General features: G+C 35.2%; 2 protein-coding genes and 1 long non-coding RNA gene across 3 annotated transcripts; all 3 read left to right on the forward strand.

Annotated features, from left to right (window-relative positions):
* The first annotated feature begins 6,386 nt into the window (after window positions 1-6,386).
* Window positions 6,387-7,814, forward strand: LOC118482160. The gene is made up of 2 exons (XR_004867511.1): window positions 6,387-6,755; window positions 7,664-7,814. It is a non-coding gene; the product is annotated as an uncharacterized LOC118482160 (long non-coding RNA).
* Window positions 7,815-14,447: 6,633 nt separating this feature from the next.
* Window positions 14,448-16,871, forward strand: LOC110879074 (protein PSK SIMULATOR 1). The gene has a single exon (XM_022127484.2). The coding sequence runs from the start codon at window positions 14,917-14,919 to the stop codon at window positions 15,817-15,819; it is 903 nt and encodes a 300-aa protein (XP_021983176.1). The 5' UTR covers window positions 14,448-14,916; the 3' UTR covers window positions 15,820-16,871.
* On the forward strand, window positions 16,692-21,643 carry LOC110879075. The gene is made up of 3 exons (XM_022127485.2): window positions 16,692-19,860; window positions 19,938-20,123; window positions 21,022-21,643. Exons 1-3 carry the CDS (start codon window positions 19,411-19,413, stop codon window positions 21,304-21,306), a joined length of 921 nt encoding a protein of 306 aa, XP_021983177.1. The 5' UTR covers window positions 16,692-19,410; the 3' UTR covers window positions 21,307-21,643.
* Window positions 21,644-22,195: the final 552 nt, after the last annotated feature.

Raw genomic sequence — 22,195 nt, forward strand, 5'->3', positions numbered from 1 at the left:
TTAATACTAAAAGACGGGTAAATTACCGTTAGTGGTAAAATTAACCCGAAAAATATTAGGATTTATATAACTAAACCTAATATTAAATAAAAGGGAAAAGAATGCTTTTGAGAAAAATAAAGTTTATAGCAGCCCGAGTTAACGGGACTTAAAATAAACTTAGTCAATAATTCCCCTAACCCACTAAATTAACTAGGAATGTTTAACCTAGTTAATTAGAAGAAATGTTATTGAAATTAAGTGGGTTGTGGCCTACTTAATAAACTAACCAAACAAGAGGGGCCAAAGTGGAAAAAATTGAAAGTTTAATTATAAAAGAAATTTAAAAACCTAAAACACACATTAAGTGTGTGTTGAAGGTGTTCTGGATCGATCAGAACAAGCTCTCATGAGCTAAAACCCTAGTTCACAATAAATCATCAAATTGAAGGTCAAATTGATGCTCAAATTCACAATTGAACGTGGAGTAACGATCACCCTAGCTAGGGGATCATAAGGTATGTCGAATTTTGATGATTTGTGAAGTTGTGAAATTTGGATAATCATCATAATCGCGAATTATGAATGAATTATTGAAGCTATGATTGAAGTAGTGATATATACTTGCTTAGGAATCAAACCCTGGGTGAAATTTATAGATATGAAGCTATAATTTGAACGATTTGATGATTTACCACACTAGGATAACTGGGTATTAAGCATATAATGAAAATGATGATATAATTATGATTAGAATCATCATATAAGATAGTAATCAGGAAATACTTGAACAAATTGTATGTTTGAGTCTATAATCATACTTACTATGAAATAAGTTTAGTATGATATGATAAAATTGATGATAGGTTTATATTAAATGATGTTGAGATCATTGTGTATTAATTCGGTGAATTATGATGATAAGAACTTGATTAAAACGGTAACATAAGGATGATGTTTAGCGGGTAGTTGACCAAGTAATTAAACGAGTAGTTGAGCTACTCCGTGTAATTAATTATGTTAATAGGCAGTTTGACTTTTTAAAGTCAAAATAACCTTTTATATGATTGAATGATAATTTCGACATAAAGGTAGTAGGATGGAATAATCGTGAATGATTATGACCAGTCTAACCATCTTACAACTTATGATGATAGTTTGACGCTTGACGAGCTAGGTGAAAGCTTGGGAAGGAACCGGGTCAAACGAATCAGCAATGAACGAAAAGCATAAATTGGATGCAATGTAAGTAAAGCATACATCTTTTATTTAATACCTATTGGTTTTCTAGGTTATGAATAATATACAGTTTTGTTTTAAGTATGATGTTCCGACACGACATGTGCGGTTCGGAACAAAATACAATGATAATGAACCATGTTTAATGGTTAAAAGGAGCTAATACGGCTATTTAGTCATGAAATGACTAAAAGATAACGAGTTTTTAATGAGTACCTTATAAGGTAAACCAATACAAATAATAAGGGTAAAACGGTAAATTGGTCACTCGTTGACTAGAACCGTTAGTGTTGAAAGACACTTTATGGCGTAAGTCATAGTGGGTTAAAGAGTTAAGAAAATTGTTTATAAGTAAATTGACTGTACGGTGTAAACCAGTGCTAGTTGTGTCGACGAGATTATAATAAATCCATCTCGCAAAGATATACGGTCATTTAGACCAAACGGGTCAAAAGGTGAAATTATCACCCTTTGACAATATCGACTAATGGGTTGTCGAGTTGTATGATTTTAGGAAATAAATAGCACATGGATGTTTACATCGCTATTACTTAGCGGCCACTAAGGCAAGGTATTGAAACGGGTCAATATATTGATCCGAGCCAGGTATGTATAATGATTCAACTCATCATGTAGAACTTGAGGTTCTATAAGAGTTAGACAAGGTTAAAATATAGATATTCGGTTATATTTTAGGTAAACCGAATAAATTGAGTTATGATTATGGTGTTTTAGAAACATATTGGTTTCTAAACAAGATTATAGTTAAAAGGTCGGATTTTGGGTCAAAACGGATAAAAAATGAGAGAGTTATGCTCGTTTCCGTAAAGTCCGGTTGTGCTGGGAATATGCAACAACCAGCTGCAACATTCTGTCCATTTCAGACGGTCGCGCGACGCAACGACATGGCCCAAGGGCCGTCGGGCGACGCGACGGGGGCATGTTTCAGCGAAAGTTGTTTATTTGCTCCGTTTTGTCTTGGAAACTCGTTTAAATGTGTTTTAAGTTACGCACGATTAATCTAACTTGACGGAGTCCCCGTCTAGTGGTCGCGGCACGCGACGCCTACTTCCAATCCCGTCGTTGAACGCGACGGGTTACACTTCCTGAAAGTTGTAGCTGGTTCATTGTTTTGACATTACGAACCTGTTAAACTAGTTTTAAACGCTATATGACTAACTCATTTCATGTTTTATGAAATGTAGGTACTAATCGAGTTACCGGAAGACGATCAAGCTCAGCGTGGAACCGAACACATATAGAACAAAGCTTCCGCGAATAGTTTCGTCGTCACGTTTTAAACGACGAATTAAATTACAAAATGTTGAAATGTTTTATTTAGTAAAATGTTTTAACAAACTCACATTTTTAAGTGCATGTTTAATCTTAAATACACTATGATAATCGAAATTTATTTGATAATTGTATAAAAAGGACTAAGGGTCTTACAGATTGGTGAGATGATTCAGATGATTCGGGATGGTTGAGGATGATTGTAGATGAAAGGAATTGTGTTCTTGGCTCCTAAGTTGTGTTTTCAACTCAAAAATTTCGTAACTCCTCGAAAAAGAACCCCCAAATGCATTTTAACTGGTCCAAAATTGAACAAGCAATAAAATTCGCGTCGGACACCAGGAAGAGGCGTCGTCGACGCCTAGTAGAAAGTCTGGTTTTCTGTCGACGCTCAATTTCGCTGTCTACTCCATTTCTAATCGATGTGGGGCGTCGTCGACGGCCCTTCTAAGGTATACTTTCTCGTTTTTTCGTATTTCACGTTTCCGACTGATCCCGTTCGCTCCCGGTGCTCCTAATAGCTTCCAAATAGCTCCTTAAACTCCGTTAGACCTGCAAAACACAATTTCAATCAAAAGTAGGCTATTCAAAACTAAAATCTATTTAAAAACATAAACTTAAACATATTAGAACACTAGTTTTGGACCACGCATCAAATTTGCGTATAAACGGTATCAAGTATGTATGTATCACGAATATTTAACAAGTATTTACGTATAATGTATAACACAAGTGTATAAAAGATTGAGTTTTCATTATGATTCAAGTCTCGGATTACAATATTTGAAATGATGTACGATTACAAGGGAAATACAAGTTTCCATAAATGGAAGGTACAAACAAACTTGCTAAATAAGCAAAGTTACAAAAGCGAGACGTTACAATTTTGGAGCTGTTAAGACCTACAAAGTTATTTTATTAATTCCACAATTTATGCTATACAATATAGATAGATGTTCTATGTTATTTGTATACAACAATTCCAGTTTTTTAAATATGTGATCTATTGTTTTACTTTTTACCTAAAAATTTGGTAAATGGAGGATTTCTAATAATTTTGATGGTTCTCGACGTTTCATTAACGACAATTTTAATGAGATGCTATCATTCAAGGAAAAGTGATTAAATTTTTTGATTTATTTTTTTGTAACTCTATCTACTTTATGTTTTGTTTGGATTTTTTTGGTTCTTGCATTTTATGGTTTCTTCTTATTTTTTTGTTGGTTTCTTGAAAATGAATTTTTGAACAACAATGTTTTTTCACCAGTTGCTTATCTTGGCTCAATCAACGAGGTTTTCCTTAACATTTGATATTTGATATTTTAATTATCAACAAAATGTTAATAAACATTTATTTTTTTGGCAAATTGGAAATAAATAATCCCACCTAACTCAATTTGGCCGATAATAATCCCAAGTCAGTTATTGGCTGATAATAATCCGAACTGGTATTTTTTTTTAATAGTCCGCCGTTAAAATAGCTTAACGGAGTTAAGTTTTTTTCCGAATTACAAATCGATGTTTTAGGGTTTTTGATCAGAACGAGGATACGAGTCGATTGATGTAAAACTTACCTCGAAATACTGCCCAACCCACGAAAACGGTGCTTCAATTCGGGTGTTTAAACTTCCAATTAACAAAAATCAAGCCATTTCGAGCACGAGCACAATTTCGAGGTAAGTTTTACATCAATCGACTCGTATCCTCGTTCTGATCAAAAGCCCTAAAACATCGGTTTGTAATTCGGAAAAAAACTTAATTTCGTCAAGCTATTTTAATGGCGGACTATTTTACAAAAAAAAAAAAAAAATTGACTAGTTGGATTATTATCGGCCAATAACCGACTTGGAATCATTATCGGCCAAATTGAGTTAGGTGGGATTATTTATTTCCAATTCGCCTTACTTTTTAATCCTTTAAACATGCAAAAAAAGTGGTTATTGTTAGAACTATTGTAGCAATCGTTTCTGATAAGATGTGGGTATTATCATGGGTGTAACCATTGCAAGTCTAAAGTTGAGCAAAAGTTTGAAACTTATGATAAGGAAGATGGAACAAAGTGATGTTAAAGATGAGAAGGCATATCACTGTTCCAACAAGGATTGTCAAGGAAAAGAAGTTTTACCGTTGTCCAGGTAAAGTGTTTGTTATTCATAATTCAATTAATGTTGATTCAAAAGGTAACTTTGTTTATATTATCTATTCGTATATGTTTGTTAATTATGTAAATACGATTGTAAGGTTTAAAATACAAATTCGGGTTCAAGATTCAACCGGTACGGTGACACTTACATTGTTTGACCATGAGGCGTTGAAGTTTGTTGGGAAAATAGAAAGGAACTTTTAGAAATTCAGGACGAGGTTTTATTTAATAATTTGTTATAATTATTTTAATCAGCTTTTTATATATAGATTCTAACCACACATGAGATTTTGTTAATATAGTTACTCAAGACCGAGGAGCTTCCAAGAGAATACCCTATTGAATTTGAAATGTTGGTTAACCAAAAGTATGCTTTCTTGATCAAAGTAGCAGACTTTAATATTGTGAATGCTGTCGAGAATTATGGAATATCAGTTGTTACCAATGATGTTGACATCTTGGACGAGCTCAACAAAAAAATTGGAAAATTGATCAAGTAAACGATTATTATATTAAAAAAATTTTACACTTATATGTTCCTTTAAATGAGGTTTATACAAATTCTCTTTTGATTTTGATTTTTAATACAGCTTGATGTTTCTGATTCATTTGGTCTGAGTTAGTCCGACTTCCAATCTGCTGGTGGTGAATGCTCAAAGGTTTAACTTTAAAAAATATAATGCTATATACTTATAATTGTTGTGTTTATATAAATTGTTTATCTTTTTTTAAGGATGGTGTATCTTACACTGGTGATAACTCAACACCGGTTTCAAAGGATTACGTGACTGACGTGAAGCAATCATCTGCTGAGTTGAAGCGTAGCCTTGGTGATGTTTATGCGATCGAAGAAGGCTTGGGTTCCTCAGCAAGTAAACCTCGCATGAGTGTTGAGAAGAATGATATTGACGAAGATGTAGGCAAGAATTGAGAAACGAGATTTGCAAGTGGTGGTTACAATAAAAAACATTTCCTTTGTTATTGGAGTATTTGTATTGTGTTTTTTATTTTTGGTGTTTGAAGACATTTTTATGGTTTCCCTAGTTATTATGACATTTTGAGTTATCTTTTATTGTGTTTCGTTGAAAATCATGTTTCGTTATGTTTCTTATTTTATGAGATTACATTTATTATTTCATAATTTAATCATACGATAACATAAAAAAATACAAAAATAAAAATTACATATCACTTTTATCCTTAATTACTTTTCATGAAATGAACATTAATCATTTTTAATACAACAAAACCACAAATTTGTTATTTTAACCATACTTAATAAAGTGTATAGATATTTAACTAAGTTTGTATTATTCTTTATTCTTCATGTATTTTGCTATTAGTTTATTTTTATTTTTCTTTAAATATTTTATACAATTCAGGTACATTTGTCTATTTATTTTATAAAATATCCTAACTATAGAAAGTCGAGTGTATTGTTGACCCATTTCAAATTTTTTAAAAACTTTCTAAATATAACATCCTTTTTATAATTCAGAGTATTAATTTGATTGTAATTGATTTGTATAATCTTTATAATGTATTCCATAATATAAGTATCTGAAGAAAACCCTTATAATTGAGAAAACTTGGGAAACCTGGATTGTGTGGACAAGATTCATCCACATCATCTATTAAAAACACATGTATAAAGAGCAATTTGGTCATTTTATTCAACTCATCACCTCACCCTTCCCCATCCCATCATTTTCTTTTTGTCACATCACTATCTCTCTCTCTCTCTCTCATATATCTCTTTTATCTTTTGATTAGATATTGTCTTTTCATCCATTCGAACCTGCATATCCTCTTCTCTCTCTCTTATTCCTTTCTTCCTCAGACACAACTCAAACCTGCATATCCTCTTCTCCGTCGAAGCCACGAGATCTGAAGATTGAAGATCAAAGTCACCAGATCTGAAGAATCCATTTCTCAAAGCCACCATTGAAGCCACGAGATCTGAAGATCGAAGCCACCAGATCTGAAGATCAAAGATCGAAGATCGAAGCCACCATGTGTTCATGTAGTCATCCCTTTCTTTTGAAGCCACCAGATCTGAAGATCGAAGCCACCATCGAAGCTCTCAAAGAAAAGTAGTAAGGTGTTGCTCTTATCATATCTTTGTTTCTGTTTTTAGAGAGAGAAAGCTAATTTTTTTAGAGAGAAACTACAATCTTCATCTTATTCATCTTGACATCAAGAACACACGCACAAGTGTGTGAGAGAGAAACAAGTTTAAAGATCTTACTTTTGTTATTTATGTATTTTTTTTAGATTTATACCTTTTATGATGTTTGATAGATTTAAAATCAAAGCTTAGTTTGTTTATTTCAATTTTTTAAAATCAAGACCAGGAAGAAATTTGTGTGTGCCTAATTTATCTCTTCAAAGTATATTGATATTTCTTTTACGAAGATTAATGTTGAATTTTTAAATTGTTTGTTCATCGATTTGGAGTTGATGATTATTTTTAGTTGGATTTTATTTGGGGGGGGGTATACTTTTTATAATCTCGTTTATATTACAAATAAAAAGCCATGTTTTTTTACTGGCATAATTAGCTACGTATGTTACATTTCTGCCAATTGCATTCTAAACTGTGTGTCCTATATCTTGTAACATGTGTTACACTTCGAGGTAATATATGTTCTTACAGGGTGTTACAAATATATACTTAATGTAATAGTGATGTACTTCACTTGGATAACACATTTTCATTACCTTTAGAAAATTTCATAATTTATTCGGAATATCTCGTTTATTTTACAAATAAAAAAAGTTACTTATATGTAGTAACAACGTTACACATGTTACTTATAGTCACCCCCAACCCCTTTTTTGACACAAAGGGGGCTTCACATATGTAACACATATATAGCCACATTACACATCTTACATATAGTTGTTACATGTGTTATAGCAAAACTTTACACATGTACACGTGTTACATAGCAGATTAATAAGTTTAACTATAAGAGATTAATAGTGATGTACTTGTTTTGTTCATAGGTGAATGGATGTTTTGTGCTCAAGATGAAGATGGTTATCTTATGATAGTTTTTGGATATTTTTATATATTTAAGTTCATATAAAACACTTATGTTAAGTTTAAGTTTGATTGTAATGTTTTTTTATAATATATACAATCTATTTGTCCCTTTATTTTGTTACATATGTTACATCTTCTGCCAGCTACATATGTTACATTTTTTACATATACTTTTTGACAACTACATATGCAACAACCCGTTGTTAAATATGTAATGAACAGCTAGGTGTCATCTTTATTTTCAATGTTACAAACCTGGACAAAAGGAATGATGTGACCAACATTTTGTGTTAATCTGGTTTATATTTCCTGTATATCCACAGGTTACACATGTTACATAGAGTCGTTGCATATTTATACCAGAGGGTAGCACATGTATATCAAGGTTACACATGTTACATAGAGTCGTTGCATATTCTATACTAGAGGATAGCACATGTATATCCAGGTTACACATGTTACATGTATGTGTAACTCATGTAACATACCTTTACATACATGGAATTCATGTCTTACATAAGTGGTAACATATGTATACTCATTATATACACGTTACACCCTTATGTTAGAGACTCTGGCCTACAACCTGAGTATACACGTGTTAATGTGTTTTTTAACCTCTAACATATCTACTTTTCTACAGATGATCAACAACAGCCCCAAGCCACGAAATGTTGGACACCTATTGTTGACAAGTAATTCCATCCTATACACCTATTGTTGACAAGCAGTTACATCCTCTTCTTGCCATGTATAAAACTTTCGGTGATCAAGCAGGTTTTTCAGTCAAAAAGTCACAAAACAAATGTGTGATCTTTTACATGTCTGGACTCTGTAATAGAATCTGTTACTTTGAAGTGTTTGCACCCTTATAAATTTCCCTTTTCCATCTGTTTATGTGTTATATTAGGAAGCATCAGTTCTACTATATTTTTTTCAATGTGTTATATTGGGAAGCTACACGTAACACAAGTTACATTTGAAGTGTTTGCACCTTTATAAATTTTCCTTTTCCATCTGTTTATGTGTTATATTAGAAAGTTAAACGTAACACAAGTTACATTTGACACTCGTAACACAAGTTACATTTATTAAACGTTGGGATTATGGCACAAGTTAGATATCCTGATCTTCTTACACCTTCATATTTTTTTACTCCATAAATAATGTAATATTGTTGGATTGTACGACACTTTATACTCCTAATATATGCAACACTGCTTAGAACATCTGTTACATGGTTATATATTAGGATCTTTGTTCCACCCTCATTTTACAAAGGTTTAAACATATCAAAACCCACAACATATTTGTTTAGCATATTTCACCATTTTTAACTAGTATATTTGTTGTATATGTTACAAGGGTTCCCCAATGCTACAATTTTTTTACCGTGTATAAATTGTCACAGTTAGCCTTACCCTACGTAATCATCGCTCCCACCATTTTCATAGATCAGTTGAGTGATGAGTATGGTGACTTGTCATTACCTCCACGTACCAATCAAGGTCAAAACATTTCCACGTATGGTCTCATATGTTCATGAAGGTTTTGATTGGATACTATCTTTTTATCAGTTTCCATGTTTTGCATGTGTTACTCCCAAGTGGATAACACATGTACAACCAAGTTACATATGTTACATTGTGTAGTTACGTGATCTACACCAGAGGCCAACACTTGTATTGCCAGGTTACACATGTTATCTTTTATTTGTAACATATTTTTAGATAACACAAGATGTTACATGTGTTACACATGTTACATAGAGTAGTTGCATGTTCTACACCAGAGGCTAGCACTTGTATAGCCACGTTACACATGTTACCACATGTTACCTTTATTTAGAGAAAACAAGATGTAGCATGTGTTACACATGTTACATAAAGTAGTTGCATAGGGATGCAGCATTGTAACACATGTTACCTGGAAAACTAGGTAACACATGTAACAAACTAAAAAGAGATCAAATTAAGTTGCACAAGCAAAATGACATATGCTAAATGTTCGAATAATACAAAATATGGAATACAATGCTAAAATGGATACAACATATCAATTTCACCTGCCTTTTTTCACCTAGACAATTAATACATTTAATTCCATTCATCATTGTTTTTTTTATCCCTTTTTCACTTGCCACATTGACCCAAAAAATATTATCCCACAAAACAATCGATTAGCCACTGATTGAAATCATATCCCACAAAAATAACCGATTAGCCACTAATCGAAGGTGGTTTCAGCAATCACAACATCTGATTGGCCGCTGCAACATTTAGCAACAGTGGTTGTTGGAAGAAGACGATTTGTTTAAAGTATACTAGGTGGTTTCACTTATTGATTGACGACTACAATGTTTAACCATAGCGGTTTCACTTACCGCCGGCAAGGAAGAAGACGGTTATGTTAGTGGCTGTTGGCGGTGTTGTCGAATCCGGTTTCACTTAACGTCGACAAGGAAGAAGACGGTTGTGTTAGTGGTTGTTGGTTGTTGGAAGAAGTTGGTTGCTGGTACGAGATGTTTCCAGATTTGAAAATTTGTCACCATAGCTTCAGATCTGAAAATCAGTCACCACGATGTGAAACTTGAAAAATGATGAGAGAAGTGGCTGGACGCCATACCTTATTTGTCTCTCTTTATACAATCCATGTCTCCCCTTTATTTTGTTATACCAGTCTCACATATTAACTAGTTACATATGTAACAATTACTAGTATAACTACGAATAAAAAAATCTCGTCATAATAAAAAAGAATTTATATAATCTGAAATTTAAAATTGATTTGAATGAAAAGTAAATCTGTAGATAAAGTAAGAGAGAGAATGTTGGTGAGAGAAAAAGGTAGAGAAAGAATGTTGGTGAGAGAAAAGGTGGAGAGGGAATGTTGGTGAGAGAAAAAGGTGGAGAGAGAGTGTTAGTGAAATGAAAGGTGGAAAGAAAGTGTTATTAAATATTATTTCTTATTTACTTGTGTGCAATGTCTTGACCAAAATACCCCCCAGCCACTTAAATGGTATTAGATTTAAATCAAAATACTGTTTAATAATCTCAACTATTGGATCATGTTGATCAATGGTTATAAATAGGGTTTCTTAGGTTTTCTTAGCACAAATAAGTTTTATATACATCCTTACCCGTATTCCATAAATACCATATGTCTATAAATACAAATACTTGAAGGTTCTTTGAATCTGCATTCTGACATTTTTCTACGTTGTCGTATAGTTTTTTCATCACTCTTTACATTTAAAGTAAGTTTTCATCTATTATATTATAATTTTTACGTATTTCATGTTTGCCATTGATGATAAACATTTGTTCATTGTAATAATGTTTTTACACGATTAAAGTTTTGATACTATAATTATCATGCAATTTTCATTTATTAATATATATGTATATTTATTTTTTTAGATAAAAAATTTCACAACCCATAAGTATTCATGCGTGATAACCTAGTAAATATATATATATATATAAACGAGATCGGGAGAAAACGATCAAAAGTGTGAGAACGGTGAGAACGCTTCCTGGACCAACACGTGTCACGCCGCTTAGAAAAGGGCGGAGGAGCTTTTTGTCCTTTCATCTTCTGCTTTTCCTGTTCCGCTTTTTTCCCAATGTTGTTTTAATTTTTTGTTTTTGAGATTTTTGGCGTTAACCAAATTCAATAATTAATGGCGTTTTAATGGTTCCATTGTATCAACATTTTGGCGTTTATGGCGTTTATGGCGTTATTCACACCGTATGCCAATGGAACCCAGGGGGCAGGAAATCTATTTGAATGGCGTTTTCCAAGGCGTTTAAACAAGTTGGCCTATTGATCTGTTATTTTTTATAACCATTTTTGCGTTTGTGGTATCTTGGCGTTTTACTATTGTTAAATTATATTTCAACCACAGGAAAAAAAATACAAGGGAAGGAAATAAATTAAAAATCCTAATCGGATCTCTTTTCCCAATCTTCAGTGTCATCAGTCTCTCTCTTCTTTAATAGTACAAGAACTGTCATCAAATATATGGCGTTTTATGTAAAACTTAACAAACCCATGGGTTTGATTTTTTTTGCCTGCTCGTCTGTTGAACCTTGTTTTTGTGTGGATGTTTCGGGACATAGATCTATGGCATGTGAGTGGGTTTTTCGCTTTTTCTTTATCTGGATCTTCATCTTTATAGTGAACCCACTCTTCAGTGTCATTAACCTCTTCTCCTCATCCAAACTTTCTTCAAGAACAAAAAATACAAAATGCCATATGACTGACATCAGTATCTTTTTCCTGAAATTTTGTCCATCTCATGCAGCAAAATCTTTTCTGAGGTACTTCCCTCTAATAACAATTCATTCAGTTTATTTGTTGGCGTTTTACAGTGGGTGGTATTTAGTAGTATTTGGCGTTTGTTTTTTTTTGGTTTGATCAAATGGAAGTTGCTGAGATGTATCATTTTGTAGGATGTCTTTTTGGCGCCTAAATTAGGCGGTGCATTATTATAATAAAGTATTTTGTCTTTTCAGTTACTGTTTTGTAATTAATGTTTTTGATAAGCTTTTATCTCTGAAGTCTGTAACACGTCTCATCTTTCAAGTTTGGCGTTTTAGATTCTTCAGTATTTAATGATTTTGTATTTACTGTTTCTAGTTAGATTTTCAAGTTTGCTTTTTATTTTTTTTTTCTTATTTTTATTTTTTTTTATTTGAGTTTTTTATAATAATTTTTCAAAGTAATTTTATTATAGTTTGGCAGTTTTTTGGTGGCGTTTAACTGAATGATATTGTTTTAAACAAGCATTTTGGCTGTTTTGGCGTTTTTATTATATATGGCGTTTTTATTATATAACAATTAACTGAAAAGGAAAATAAAAAAAAAGAATACATAAACAATTGATCTTCCAAATCTTCTCTGTCTCCAGTCTCTTTCTTTCTCTTTTTTGAATCATGTTAACTTGCTGGTTCGACTTTCGTATGATTCATTTTGTTTTTTTGTTTTTCAAGTAGTTTTTTGTGTTGCTGTTTGGAAGCACACAGTCTGACATCAACATCTTTTTCTTGAATATTTGTCCATCTCATGCAGCAAAATGTTATTACGTTTATATCCTTCAGCCAACAATCTTGAATTTTTACAATCAACAATGTTTGATTTTTTTAACTTTTTTGGCGTTTTACCGATAAAAAGAACGCCACGAAATAAGATCACCTTAAACCTCAAATTTTGATCATGCTAAAATCAATAATGTTTTGCCGTATGAGATGTACAACATTGTTAATCCTCGGTTAAGAAAGATAACTGACAATGTTGTCCACCCCATACAACTAAACTTTATTGACAACAAACCTCAATAATGTTTTTGTATGTTTTGGCGTTATAAATTTGATGGAAATTTAGGATAAGTCAATGAGATTTTACTAAATGAAATGGACTATATCCTCACTTTAGGATTTTGTCTATTTCATTGAGCGAAATCTTACTGACAGCCAAACTGAATTTAAAAAAAAAAAACGTTTTTGGGGTTGAAGATATTTGATGTTTGGGTTTTTTGGCGTTTCTAAGGCGAATGGGTTATATGAAATATGGCGTTTGGGTTTTTGTGTGTGTTTTTAACTAAAGGTCTGAGATGTTGTATATATAGGATTTTTTGGCGGTTTTTTAAGGCGGGATTTTACTATAATTAAGTTTGGCGTTTTATATTTAATGGCGTTTTACTTAGAATGGTCTGTGATTTTTGTTTTTGGCGTTTTATTTTATGATTTGGCGTTTTATGTGGAGTAGTCAAAAGACCATTTTACCCTTAATGAAGCGCGTCCACATAATAAAATTGATGTTATTTACGAAATCGCCACCGCGTCAATCTAGTCCATAGATTGTTTTGATCGGACGATCGTTAAGCGTTCTCACCGTTCTCACACTTTTGATCGTTTTCTCTAAATCCGACCCTATATATATATATCATTTAAAGTTCCATCAATTGATGCATTTAATAGAAATATTGGTGTAAATAGAATAACCCGCAAGTATTGCTCCATTACTTCTTTCATGAACAAAGAGCTTATGTTTGTTACATGTACCACCCTATGAACTTTCTTCTAGTTATACTTCTCATGGAAATAAACTTACAAAAGATATTAGCTTCCGTTGTAAGGTTATATACAACTTAATTTCACATCTTTTAGTTATTGTTTACCATTGTGACAAAAACGTGACATGACGAACTAGTATTGTCGACAGCACAATCCCTTGGAAATTTGTTAATAAAGGTGCTTACCGATGTAAATCTGCATGCATTACTTTGTTGGAAATATGGTCGTGTATAATCTAATTTCTGACAGATTGTTGATGGAATTTACCGAGAGATTATCGATGGGGCTCTAAGCAACGAATTATCTAAAGTTCTTTAATTAACATTTACCTTTATTTATGTTTTTAGTGGATTCCATCAGTAATTTGTCTTAATTATCGACGTAATTGTGTTGTCGTTGATATTTTGTTGGTGACCCTTGTTTGTGTATGTTATGGACTGAAACTATTGCAAGGTATGAGACTTGTTACACATTGGTTATATGGCAATCAATATGAGATTTATATACCAAATAGTAGAGGGGGCAATCCTGACCCAAAAACAATCATATGGGTCAGTTTGGGTTAAAAAAATTAGACAATGGGTTGTTTTGGGTAAAGGAATTAAAATAAGAGGGTCAAAGCGGGTCTTTTAAAAACATAAAAGTCATAAGTACGGGTCATTTAGGGTGGAGTAAATTAGAACAACGGGTCATACGGGTTAGGGTTTTAGAACACAAGATAAACCACGGGTTAACACTCAGCATCAACACTGATTGTCTGATTCCTTGAAGAACATCATCGACCTTGAAGAACATCATCGACCTTGAAGAACATCATCGACGAAGATTGCATCAAGTTTTCCCAATCAAACCAATAACTCTTTATCATCTTTCCAAGATCCTGTTCCAAACCCACCCATCAGATCTTTGATTTTCATCGGCAATCACTTCAAAACAGTCCGATTAAGAAGAAATTTCACCTTCTGGCGAAAATTGCAGGTAATCGTTGAGTTTATAAGCACTTTGACTTCCGATTTATACGATGTAAGGGGTGGGGGATTTCAAAGAAACATAACACCAAACCGATATGCCTAGAAGGTGTTCGACGAATTGTCTCAACGGACGACGTGTTTCTTCTCAGCTTAGCTTGTGCTGAGATGGTTGAAAACCTTAAAGCAGTTTCGAAATCTGTTTCTAGACTGAGTAAACGGTGCGAAGACGCGAACTTGCGCTGCTTCGAGATGTTGTTTGATGGTTTTGCGAATACGGGTCGTGATCCGCATAATTGGGTTGTGAGCTGGAAAGAAATGGAGGCCCGGAATAAGAAGATGGAGAGATATGTTTGTACAACTGTTGCACTTCATCGCGAGATCGATGAATTAACTGTTATCGAAAACAGTTTGAAGAAATATTCGCAGTGCGATTTGCATAAAAAAGATTACGTTTCGAAGCAACAGAAGATTCTTGATTTGCAGCAAAAGCTCCAGTGGCAGAAACAAGAGATCAAGTATCTAAAAGAGAAGTCGTTATGGAACAGAAGTTTCGATACAGTTACATCGTTGCTTGTAAAATCGATCTTTACGATTCTCGCAAGAATCAAACTCGTGTTCAATATTAACCACGGGTACCCGCCTTCGCTCCACCGAAGCCTTTCGGCTTCCGCCACTATTTACCCGTCGGATCAGGCCCCGAGTTCTTTCACCTTTGTATCCGGACCATTGGCGAAAAGCACGAAACATACAGAAAACAACCACCTCGCACACGGGTTTTTCAACACGAATTCGGAGATTTTAAAACCGTCGTCAACCACTTTAGGCGCGGCTGCTCTCGCTCTACATTACGCCAATTTAATCATTGTGACGGAGAAGATGATACGATCGCCTCAACTAGTTGGTGTCGATGCGCGGGATGATATCTACTCGATGTTACCGAACAGCATTCGATCTTCGTTAAGGTGTCGGTTGAAAGGGATCGGGTTTACAGCGAGTGATCCGGTTTTTGCGGGGGAGTGGCGAGCGGCGTTGGGGAAGATATTAGTGCGGTTCGGTTATTGTCGGTGAAAGATAGTGGCTTACTAAAACTGAACCGAAATAGTTGGTTTTCAAAGAAACATAACACCAAACCGCCAGTTATTGATTCGGTTAGATTATATTAGTAAAGTCGGTTACAAGCTGGTTAATTCAGTTCTATGCTCAGATCTAAATTATCAGATCACGAGCATTATCCCTTTCCACGCGAACACCGCGGCCGAGTCACATGCGATGGCAGCGGCTGCGTGGTCCTGCGTGGAGAAAATATTGCAGGAGCACCATCTGACTTCTGCGCCTAAGGCGGTTAGTGTTTCGATTAAGACACCGGTTTGGATTGTCATGTGGAGTGAACCGGTGATCCTCGCACCCTTGAATGGTTGCGAGGGTCCGAATTCGGTCTTACATGACATCAAACCGGGCATTTCGCTTCTAGTTTCTCCCGTTTCGTTTCAGGAAGGAAAAAAAAACTGACCCGATCCAACCCGAAACCCGTTCTGACCCGGACCCGACCCGACCCGAAACCCGTTCTGACCCGGACCCGTTTCGACCCGAACCCGTTTCGACCCGAACCAAATCAACCCTTTTTTATAATTGACCCGTTTTGACCCGAACCCGTTTTGACCCGAACCCGTTTTGACCCATGACCCGACCCGACCCGACCCGTTTGCCAGGTCTACCAAATAGGCTCTCTCACCTACCAAACTAATCTTTTGAATTGAGTTATCTTGTTTGATTTTATATACCAAATGGACTTTCTAATCTAGTATATTTAATTAGATCATCCATAGCCTAGTTGTCTAGTGATTGTTCATTAAAAAAATGATGTTAGTTCAAAGAGTTACATGTGTTGATTGTTGGGTTAGGTGTAAAAAGTTGTAATTTAGGAATAGGACTTGAAGAAACAGTTACCTACAAAAGAAAGAAAGTTGAGAATAAGAATAACAATGCCGGGATATTTATATTTGTGGTGACTAAGGTTTTCTTCTTAAAGATAATGTTGAAATATACCTATGTATAAGGGATATGCCACCAGAATTAAGTGAAAAAATCTATCTTCAGTTGGAGATATGTTAGTTGATGAAGTATAATGTTTATTAAACGTACTTACTTAATGTGTAACAAAACCGGGTTCAGGTTATGCATCCGACTTTATAGAATTAATTCGGATCAGTCTTATTAGGATTTTTTTTTTGAAAGGTAACTATCATTAACACAACTACCGACCCAAGCCGGGCCGGCAAAGAACAACAACTCCAATTACATATTTACAAAAGACAACCAATCCCTCCACTCCAAATCTTTGTATTTCGATCTATAGGAAAACCATAAAAAACCCAAAGCCTTAATCTCACTCAAAATGATCACTATTCTAATCGGGGTATTGGAGAATTTAGCATTGTTCCTAGCTCGCCACAAGCTCCAACAACCAATCAATATAATTCCTTGAACCGCTTTCTTTTTCTTCTCCGTTGCATCGAGGTCTTTGAAGATAGTTAAAAGGTCTTTGAGATAAAAAGCGAAAATGTTAGGGATCTTACACCAAACACTTACACCATTCCAAACATTTGCGGAACTAATACACGTATTAAACACATGGTCGACGGTTTCTTCTTCCGAGTTACACACCGGGCATAAGGTTGAGTGGACACCTATATTTCTCCTTATTAAGGCTTCAGCGGTAGGAACTTTATCCATCTCCATTCTCCAAGCGTGTATGTTAACTTTTGCGGGGACCCATTTGCACCAACTCAAGATGAAAGAACTACCTTGAACCTCCTCCTCTTTCAACAATCTTTTAACGGATTTAACAGAAAACGTACCTGTCGGGTCTGCACTCCACTTCCACCGATCTGAATATACCGAGATCAGAACCCCCGCAAGGTCCGATTGCAGCTGAAATAGGCTCGAGACTTGGCCAGCGGCTGCAAAATCAGAACGCCAGCTCCAGTGAAACTGAACCACATGATCGATTAGCTTAATTCTATCGGCCACACAACATTTCTTTTTAACCTCCAAGCTGAATAGATCGGGATATATGTTTTTAAGAGGGTCATTAAACAGCCAGGGATCTAACCAGAAAGATATATCCTCGCCATTACCCACCGTACCTCTCAAAAAGCTTCTTAGAGGCCGCCCTCCTACCTTCGTTTTGATAAAATTCTTTGCTATGTCAAGCCAAACACCGGAGCTCGTGTTTTTAAAAGGAATGCACTCCCAACCCACCCGACTCGAATGGGTGGCATCAACGACTCTTTTCCAGAGATTATTCTTCTCAGTCTTGTACCTCCAACCCCATTTGGATAACAAAGCCGTATTGATCACATCTAACTTATTCAAGCCCAAACCTCCATTTTTCTTGTGCCGAGAAACCTTCTCCCACGCAACCCAATGCATCTTTCTTTCTTCCAAGTTACCTCCCCACAAGAAATTTTTTATCATAGACTCTAATGTAGCAATCACTTTCTTTGGAGCTTTATAAAGCGAAAAGTAATACGTTGGTAAACTTTCCAAACCGATTTTATGAGCACCACCCTTCAACCAATAGAGAGAAATTGGGATTTCCATTTTGCAAGCCGTGCACGGAAAGTGTCACAAACCGGTTGCCAATTAGATATCTGCTTCATATTCGCTCCGACTCTGAGCCCAAGATACTTAAAAGGCGGACAATCCGGAAGCCCTTTCGTGCATGATCGAGAGCGCGAAGGAAGCTGATGTGATTAGAGGTATTAAGTTATCTAACAATGGTCTGTGTATCTCTCACTTTCTTTACGCGGACGACGCTATCATGATGGGGGATTGGTCTAGGAATGAGGTGGTGAACGTGGTTAGAATTCTTCGGTGTTTCTACTTAAGTTCGGGGTCTCATTAGGATTAAAGTAACAATTGGCAGTTTAAAAAAGTCCAACTCCGTTATTTTTACTACATTAATTAACACCTTTTGTCCCCTCACACATTCATTATTCAACTTCTCTCCCTTTACTCTCTCTCAATGGCTCTCAAATTTTGTCACCCATCTTCGATCACTCTTTCTTCCCGTTATTTTCGTCTCTCCCTCTCTTATACCACTCTAGAAGCAATTTTTCTTACCATCTTTCTCATACCATCGTATGAATTGTAGCATGATTTAAATTATAAACAATTTCTATTTTGCATTTAGTGTTTCAGTTTCTATTTTGATTCCTTTAAAGATTTCCGGTAGAACGGAATCATTATTAAAATATATTAATTATTTTAATTTTAAAACCATATTATAAGACTAATTTTTTATGTTTAACGGTACCACATTTTAGATTTTTAAAATTTCGTTTTTGTATTGATCTACATTTTGTAAGTTAACACGTTATAATTTTACGTTTACTTTTTATTCGGTTTACAACGCGGTCGTAACATGCTTCTCGTTATATCATATAAAATCGAATTAGTTAAGAGTCGTTTAATAATTAAATAATTATAGCAGCAAAAGTTGAACATTTATATAGCTGGAACCACTATCACCGTCACTTTGTCCATATTAATAAACCCCAAAATTCCAACCTTTACCAGCAAGACTTCCTCACTAAAACAAACCCACACCCATTATCCCCCCATCTTCTCCAATCTCCAATCTCATTCACAGCAATAATGTCAATGCACGCAAAAACCGACTCCGAGGTAACCAGCCAGACCGCATCATCCCCAACCAGATCACCACGCCGACCTGTCTACTTCGTCCAAAGCCCATCACGTGACTCTCACGACGGCGAAAAAACCACTAACTCATTCCACTCAACTCCGGTTTTAAGCCCCAACGGCTCACCGGGTCGCCACTCCAGAAACTCATCTTCTACCCGTTTCTCCGGGTCGCTCCGACCCGGCTCCAGAAAATCCAGCCAACAACTCCAGCCGGTGAAACACGGCAAAGGGTTCGATGCAATTGAGGAAGAAGGGTTGGTTGACGATGATCACCGGAGAGGGATCCCACGTCGGTGCTATTTTTTGGCGTTTGTTGTCGGGTTTTTTGTTCTGTTTTCGTTTTTTGCGTTGGTTTTGTGGGCTGCTGCTAAACCTCAGAAACCGGATGTTGTGATGAGGGTAATTAATAATGTTTTTAAGATTATGAATAGTTTGAAGATTATTATTAACATTTTAAGGTATTTGGTGTTTTGTAGAGTATTTCGTTTGATGAGTTTGTGGTGAATGCTGGAGCGGATGCGTCTGGAGTTGCTACTGAGATGGTGAATATGAATGCTACGATTAGGTTTAATTTTCGGAATCGGGGTACCTTTTTTGGAGTTCATGTGTCGTCGACGCCGTTAGATCTGGCCTACACGGAGTTAACCCTAGCTTCTGGAACTGTAAGTGACACATGTTCTTTAACTTTTTATCTAAATGTTGATCTCAGTTTCACCTCATTATCACAAATTGATTTAATTTAGTCTCAATTTCACATGAGTATTGTTGATTTAATCTCAGTTTCACATAGGCGTGGCTAATTTGATATCAATTTTACATGGGTATTGCTAATTATGATCTCAATTTCCCAAATGGGTGTTGCTAAATGCTAGTTCGATCTCAATTTGCTAATTTAATTTGATCTCAATTTCACATGGGCATCGTTAATTTGATCTCAATTTCACCTGAGTGTTGCTAATTCGATCTCATTTCATAACTAAGATCCATTTTATTTAGTCTCAATTTCACATGGGTGTTGCTAATTTGATCTCAATTTCACACCAGTCTCACTAAATTTCTTTAATTTCGTCTCAATTTCACATGGGTATTGCTAATTTGATCTCAATTTTAACTCGGGTATTGCTAATTTGATCTTAATTTCAATTGGGCATTGTTAATTTGATCTCAACTTCACTCGGGTATTGCTAATTTGATCTCAATTTCACACAAGTCATGACAACCATCACGTGTTTATCCCATTTGCTTTTGTTACCTTTGGTTTCCTTGCGCCAGAGGCTGTGGGTCTGCTTAGTCAAGTTCAAAAGGTCATGCATAGTAATGTTATGACCCTGCGATCTATGGATGCAGTTTTTTAAAAGACTGAGTTTTGCTATTCAAAAAGGGGTAGCAGCGCATAGCTTGTTGCCCGTTTACCTTTTCCGGTTGGAATTGGAATATAACAGAATAATAACTCAATGCGAATACATCTCTTTAAATATGCTAATTTAATCTCAATTTTACATTGGTCATACTAATTCGATTCCAATTTCATAACTGAAATGGGTATTTTGGTATTTGCAGATCAAGAAATTTTACCAATCAAGAAAAGGGCACAGGCTAGTAAGCGTAAATTTACAGGGCCGTGGCGTTCCATTATACGGTGGGGGTGTAAACTGGAGTAGCCAAAACGGCAAACTGACCGCACCAGTGCCGCTGAACCTTAACTTCACGGTTAAAGCCAAGGCTTATGTTCTCGGCAAATTAGTTAAACCCAAGTTCCATAGAAAGATCTCTTGTGCCATTGTTTACAAACCCACCAAGGTCAATGTACCTATTTCGCTCAAGAACGCTTGCAACGTTGAGTAACCATAACATATATCAAAACGTCAAAAGTGGGAGGTCAAGAGTTCGAACACGTATTTATAAAAATATACTTTCGGTGTGTAAATTATAGTTAGTTTTTGTTTAATTGATTGAAGATAAGAAACTGAAGGAGAGGAAATGAGATGGGTGGGCTCGGGCAGATCTGAATATTACGGGTAGTCGTCAATTAGCAGGGCAGCTGATGACCTGGTACTACGGTAGGTGTCGGTGGGAATTGGAACTGATCTGTAATTGTTGTATTTTTTTATTTTATTTTATTTTCTAACTATTTAATGAAAAACTTATAATTTTATAGTACCACTACGTTATGATTCCTGCACATGGCACTTGGACGTTTGGACCATTAATTTTGATGCAATTGTCTTTATGAAAAAAGTTTATTTGTCTTGATACTTTTGAGGAAGCCCAATACATTGAAGATACAATTACATTGTAATGCCAATCATCTCAGGATTCCTCTTGTGAGATATTATGAGGTGTAGGCTCAACTTTCACTTGGTGCAGAGTGAGATTATGGGCAATGATAGGAGATCTAGGGAAACGGGTTTTACCGGTAATTTCATTGTCGTACCTACGGATGAGTGGGTTATCGGGTTTTTCCCAAAATTGGTGGTGAACTCTGGTTACGGAGTACTCTGTTTGGTCTAGCGGGTGCCACGAGAGTGCTCGGGATTGATTATGTTGCCTTTTACGTAATAAAAAAAACAATTACAGTGTAACATTATTCCAATATTCTGTTACATTCTTACAACTTAAAAAGTCAACCAAGTTGGTAGGTATAGATAGTCGATCAAAGAGTTGAGTCGTGAAACTTAATGATATCATGTGACTATCCCTCAACTGCTCCAATAGTTAATCCAAAGTGCGTTTC

The sequence above is a fragment of the Helianthus annuus genome, chromosome 9, assembly GCF_002127325.2.
Source record: "Helianthus annuus cultivar XRQ/B chromosome 9, HanXRQr2.0-SUNRISE, whole genome shotgun sequence".
Lineage (NCBI taxonomy): Eukaryota > Viridiplantae > Streptophyta > Magnoliopsida > Asterales > Asteraceae > Helianthus > Helianthus annuus.

Coding starts and splice junctions, on each gene's coding strand:
- LOC110879074 (XM_022127484.2), top strand. CDS start 14,917: ATGGTTGAAAACCTTAAAGCAGTTTCGAAATCTGTTTCTAGACTGAGT.
- LOC110879075 (XM_022127485.2), top strand. CDS start 19,411: ATGTCAATGCACGCAAAAACCGACTCCGAGGTAACCAGCCAGACCGCA. Junction 19,861..19,937: donor AACCGGATGTTGTGATGAGG/GTAATTAATAAT, acceptor GGTGTTTTGTAG/AGTATTTCGTTTGATGAGTT. Junction 20,124..21,021: donor TAACCCTAGCTTCTGGAACT/GTAAGTGACACA, acceptor TGGTATTTGCAG/ATCAAGAAATTTTACCAATC.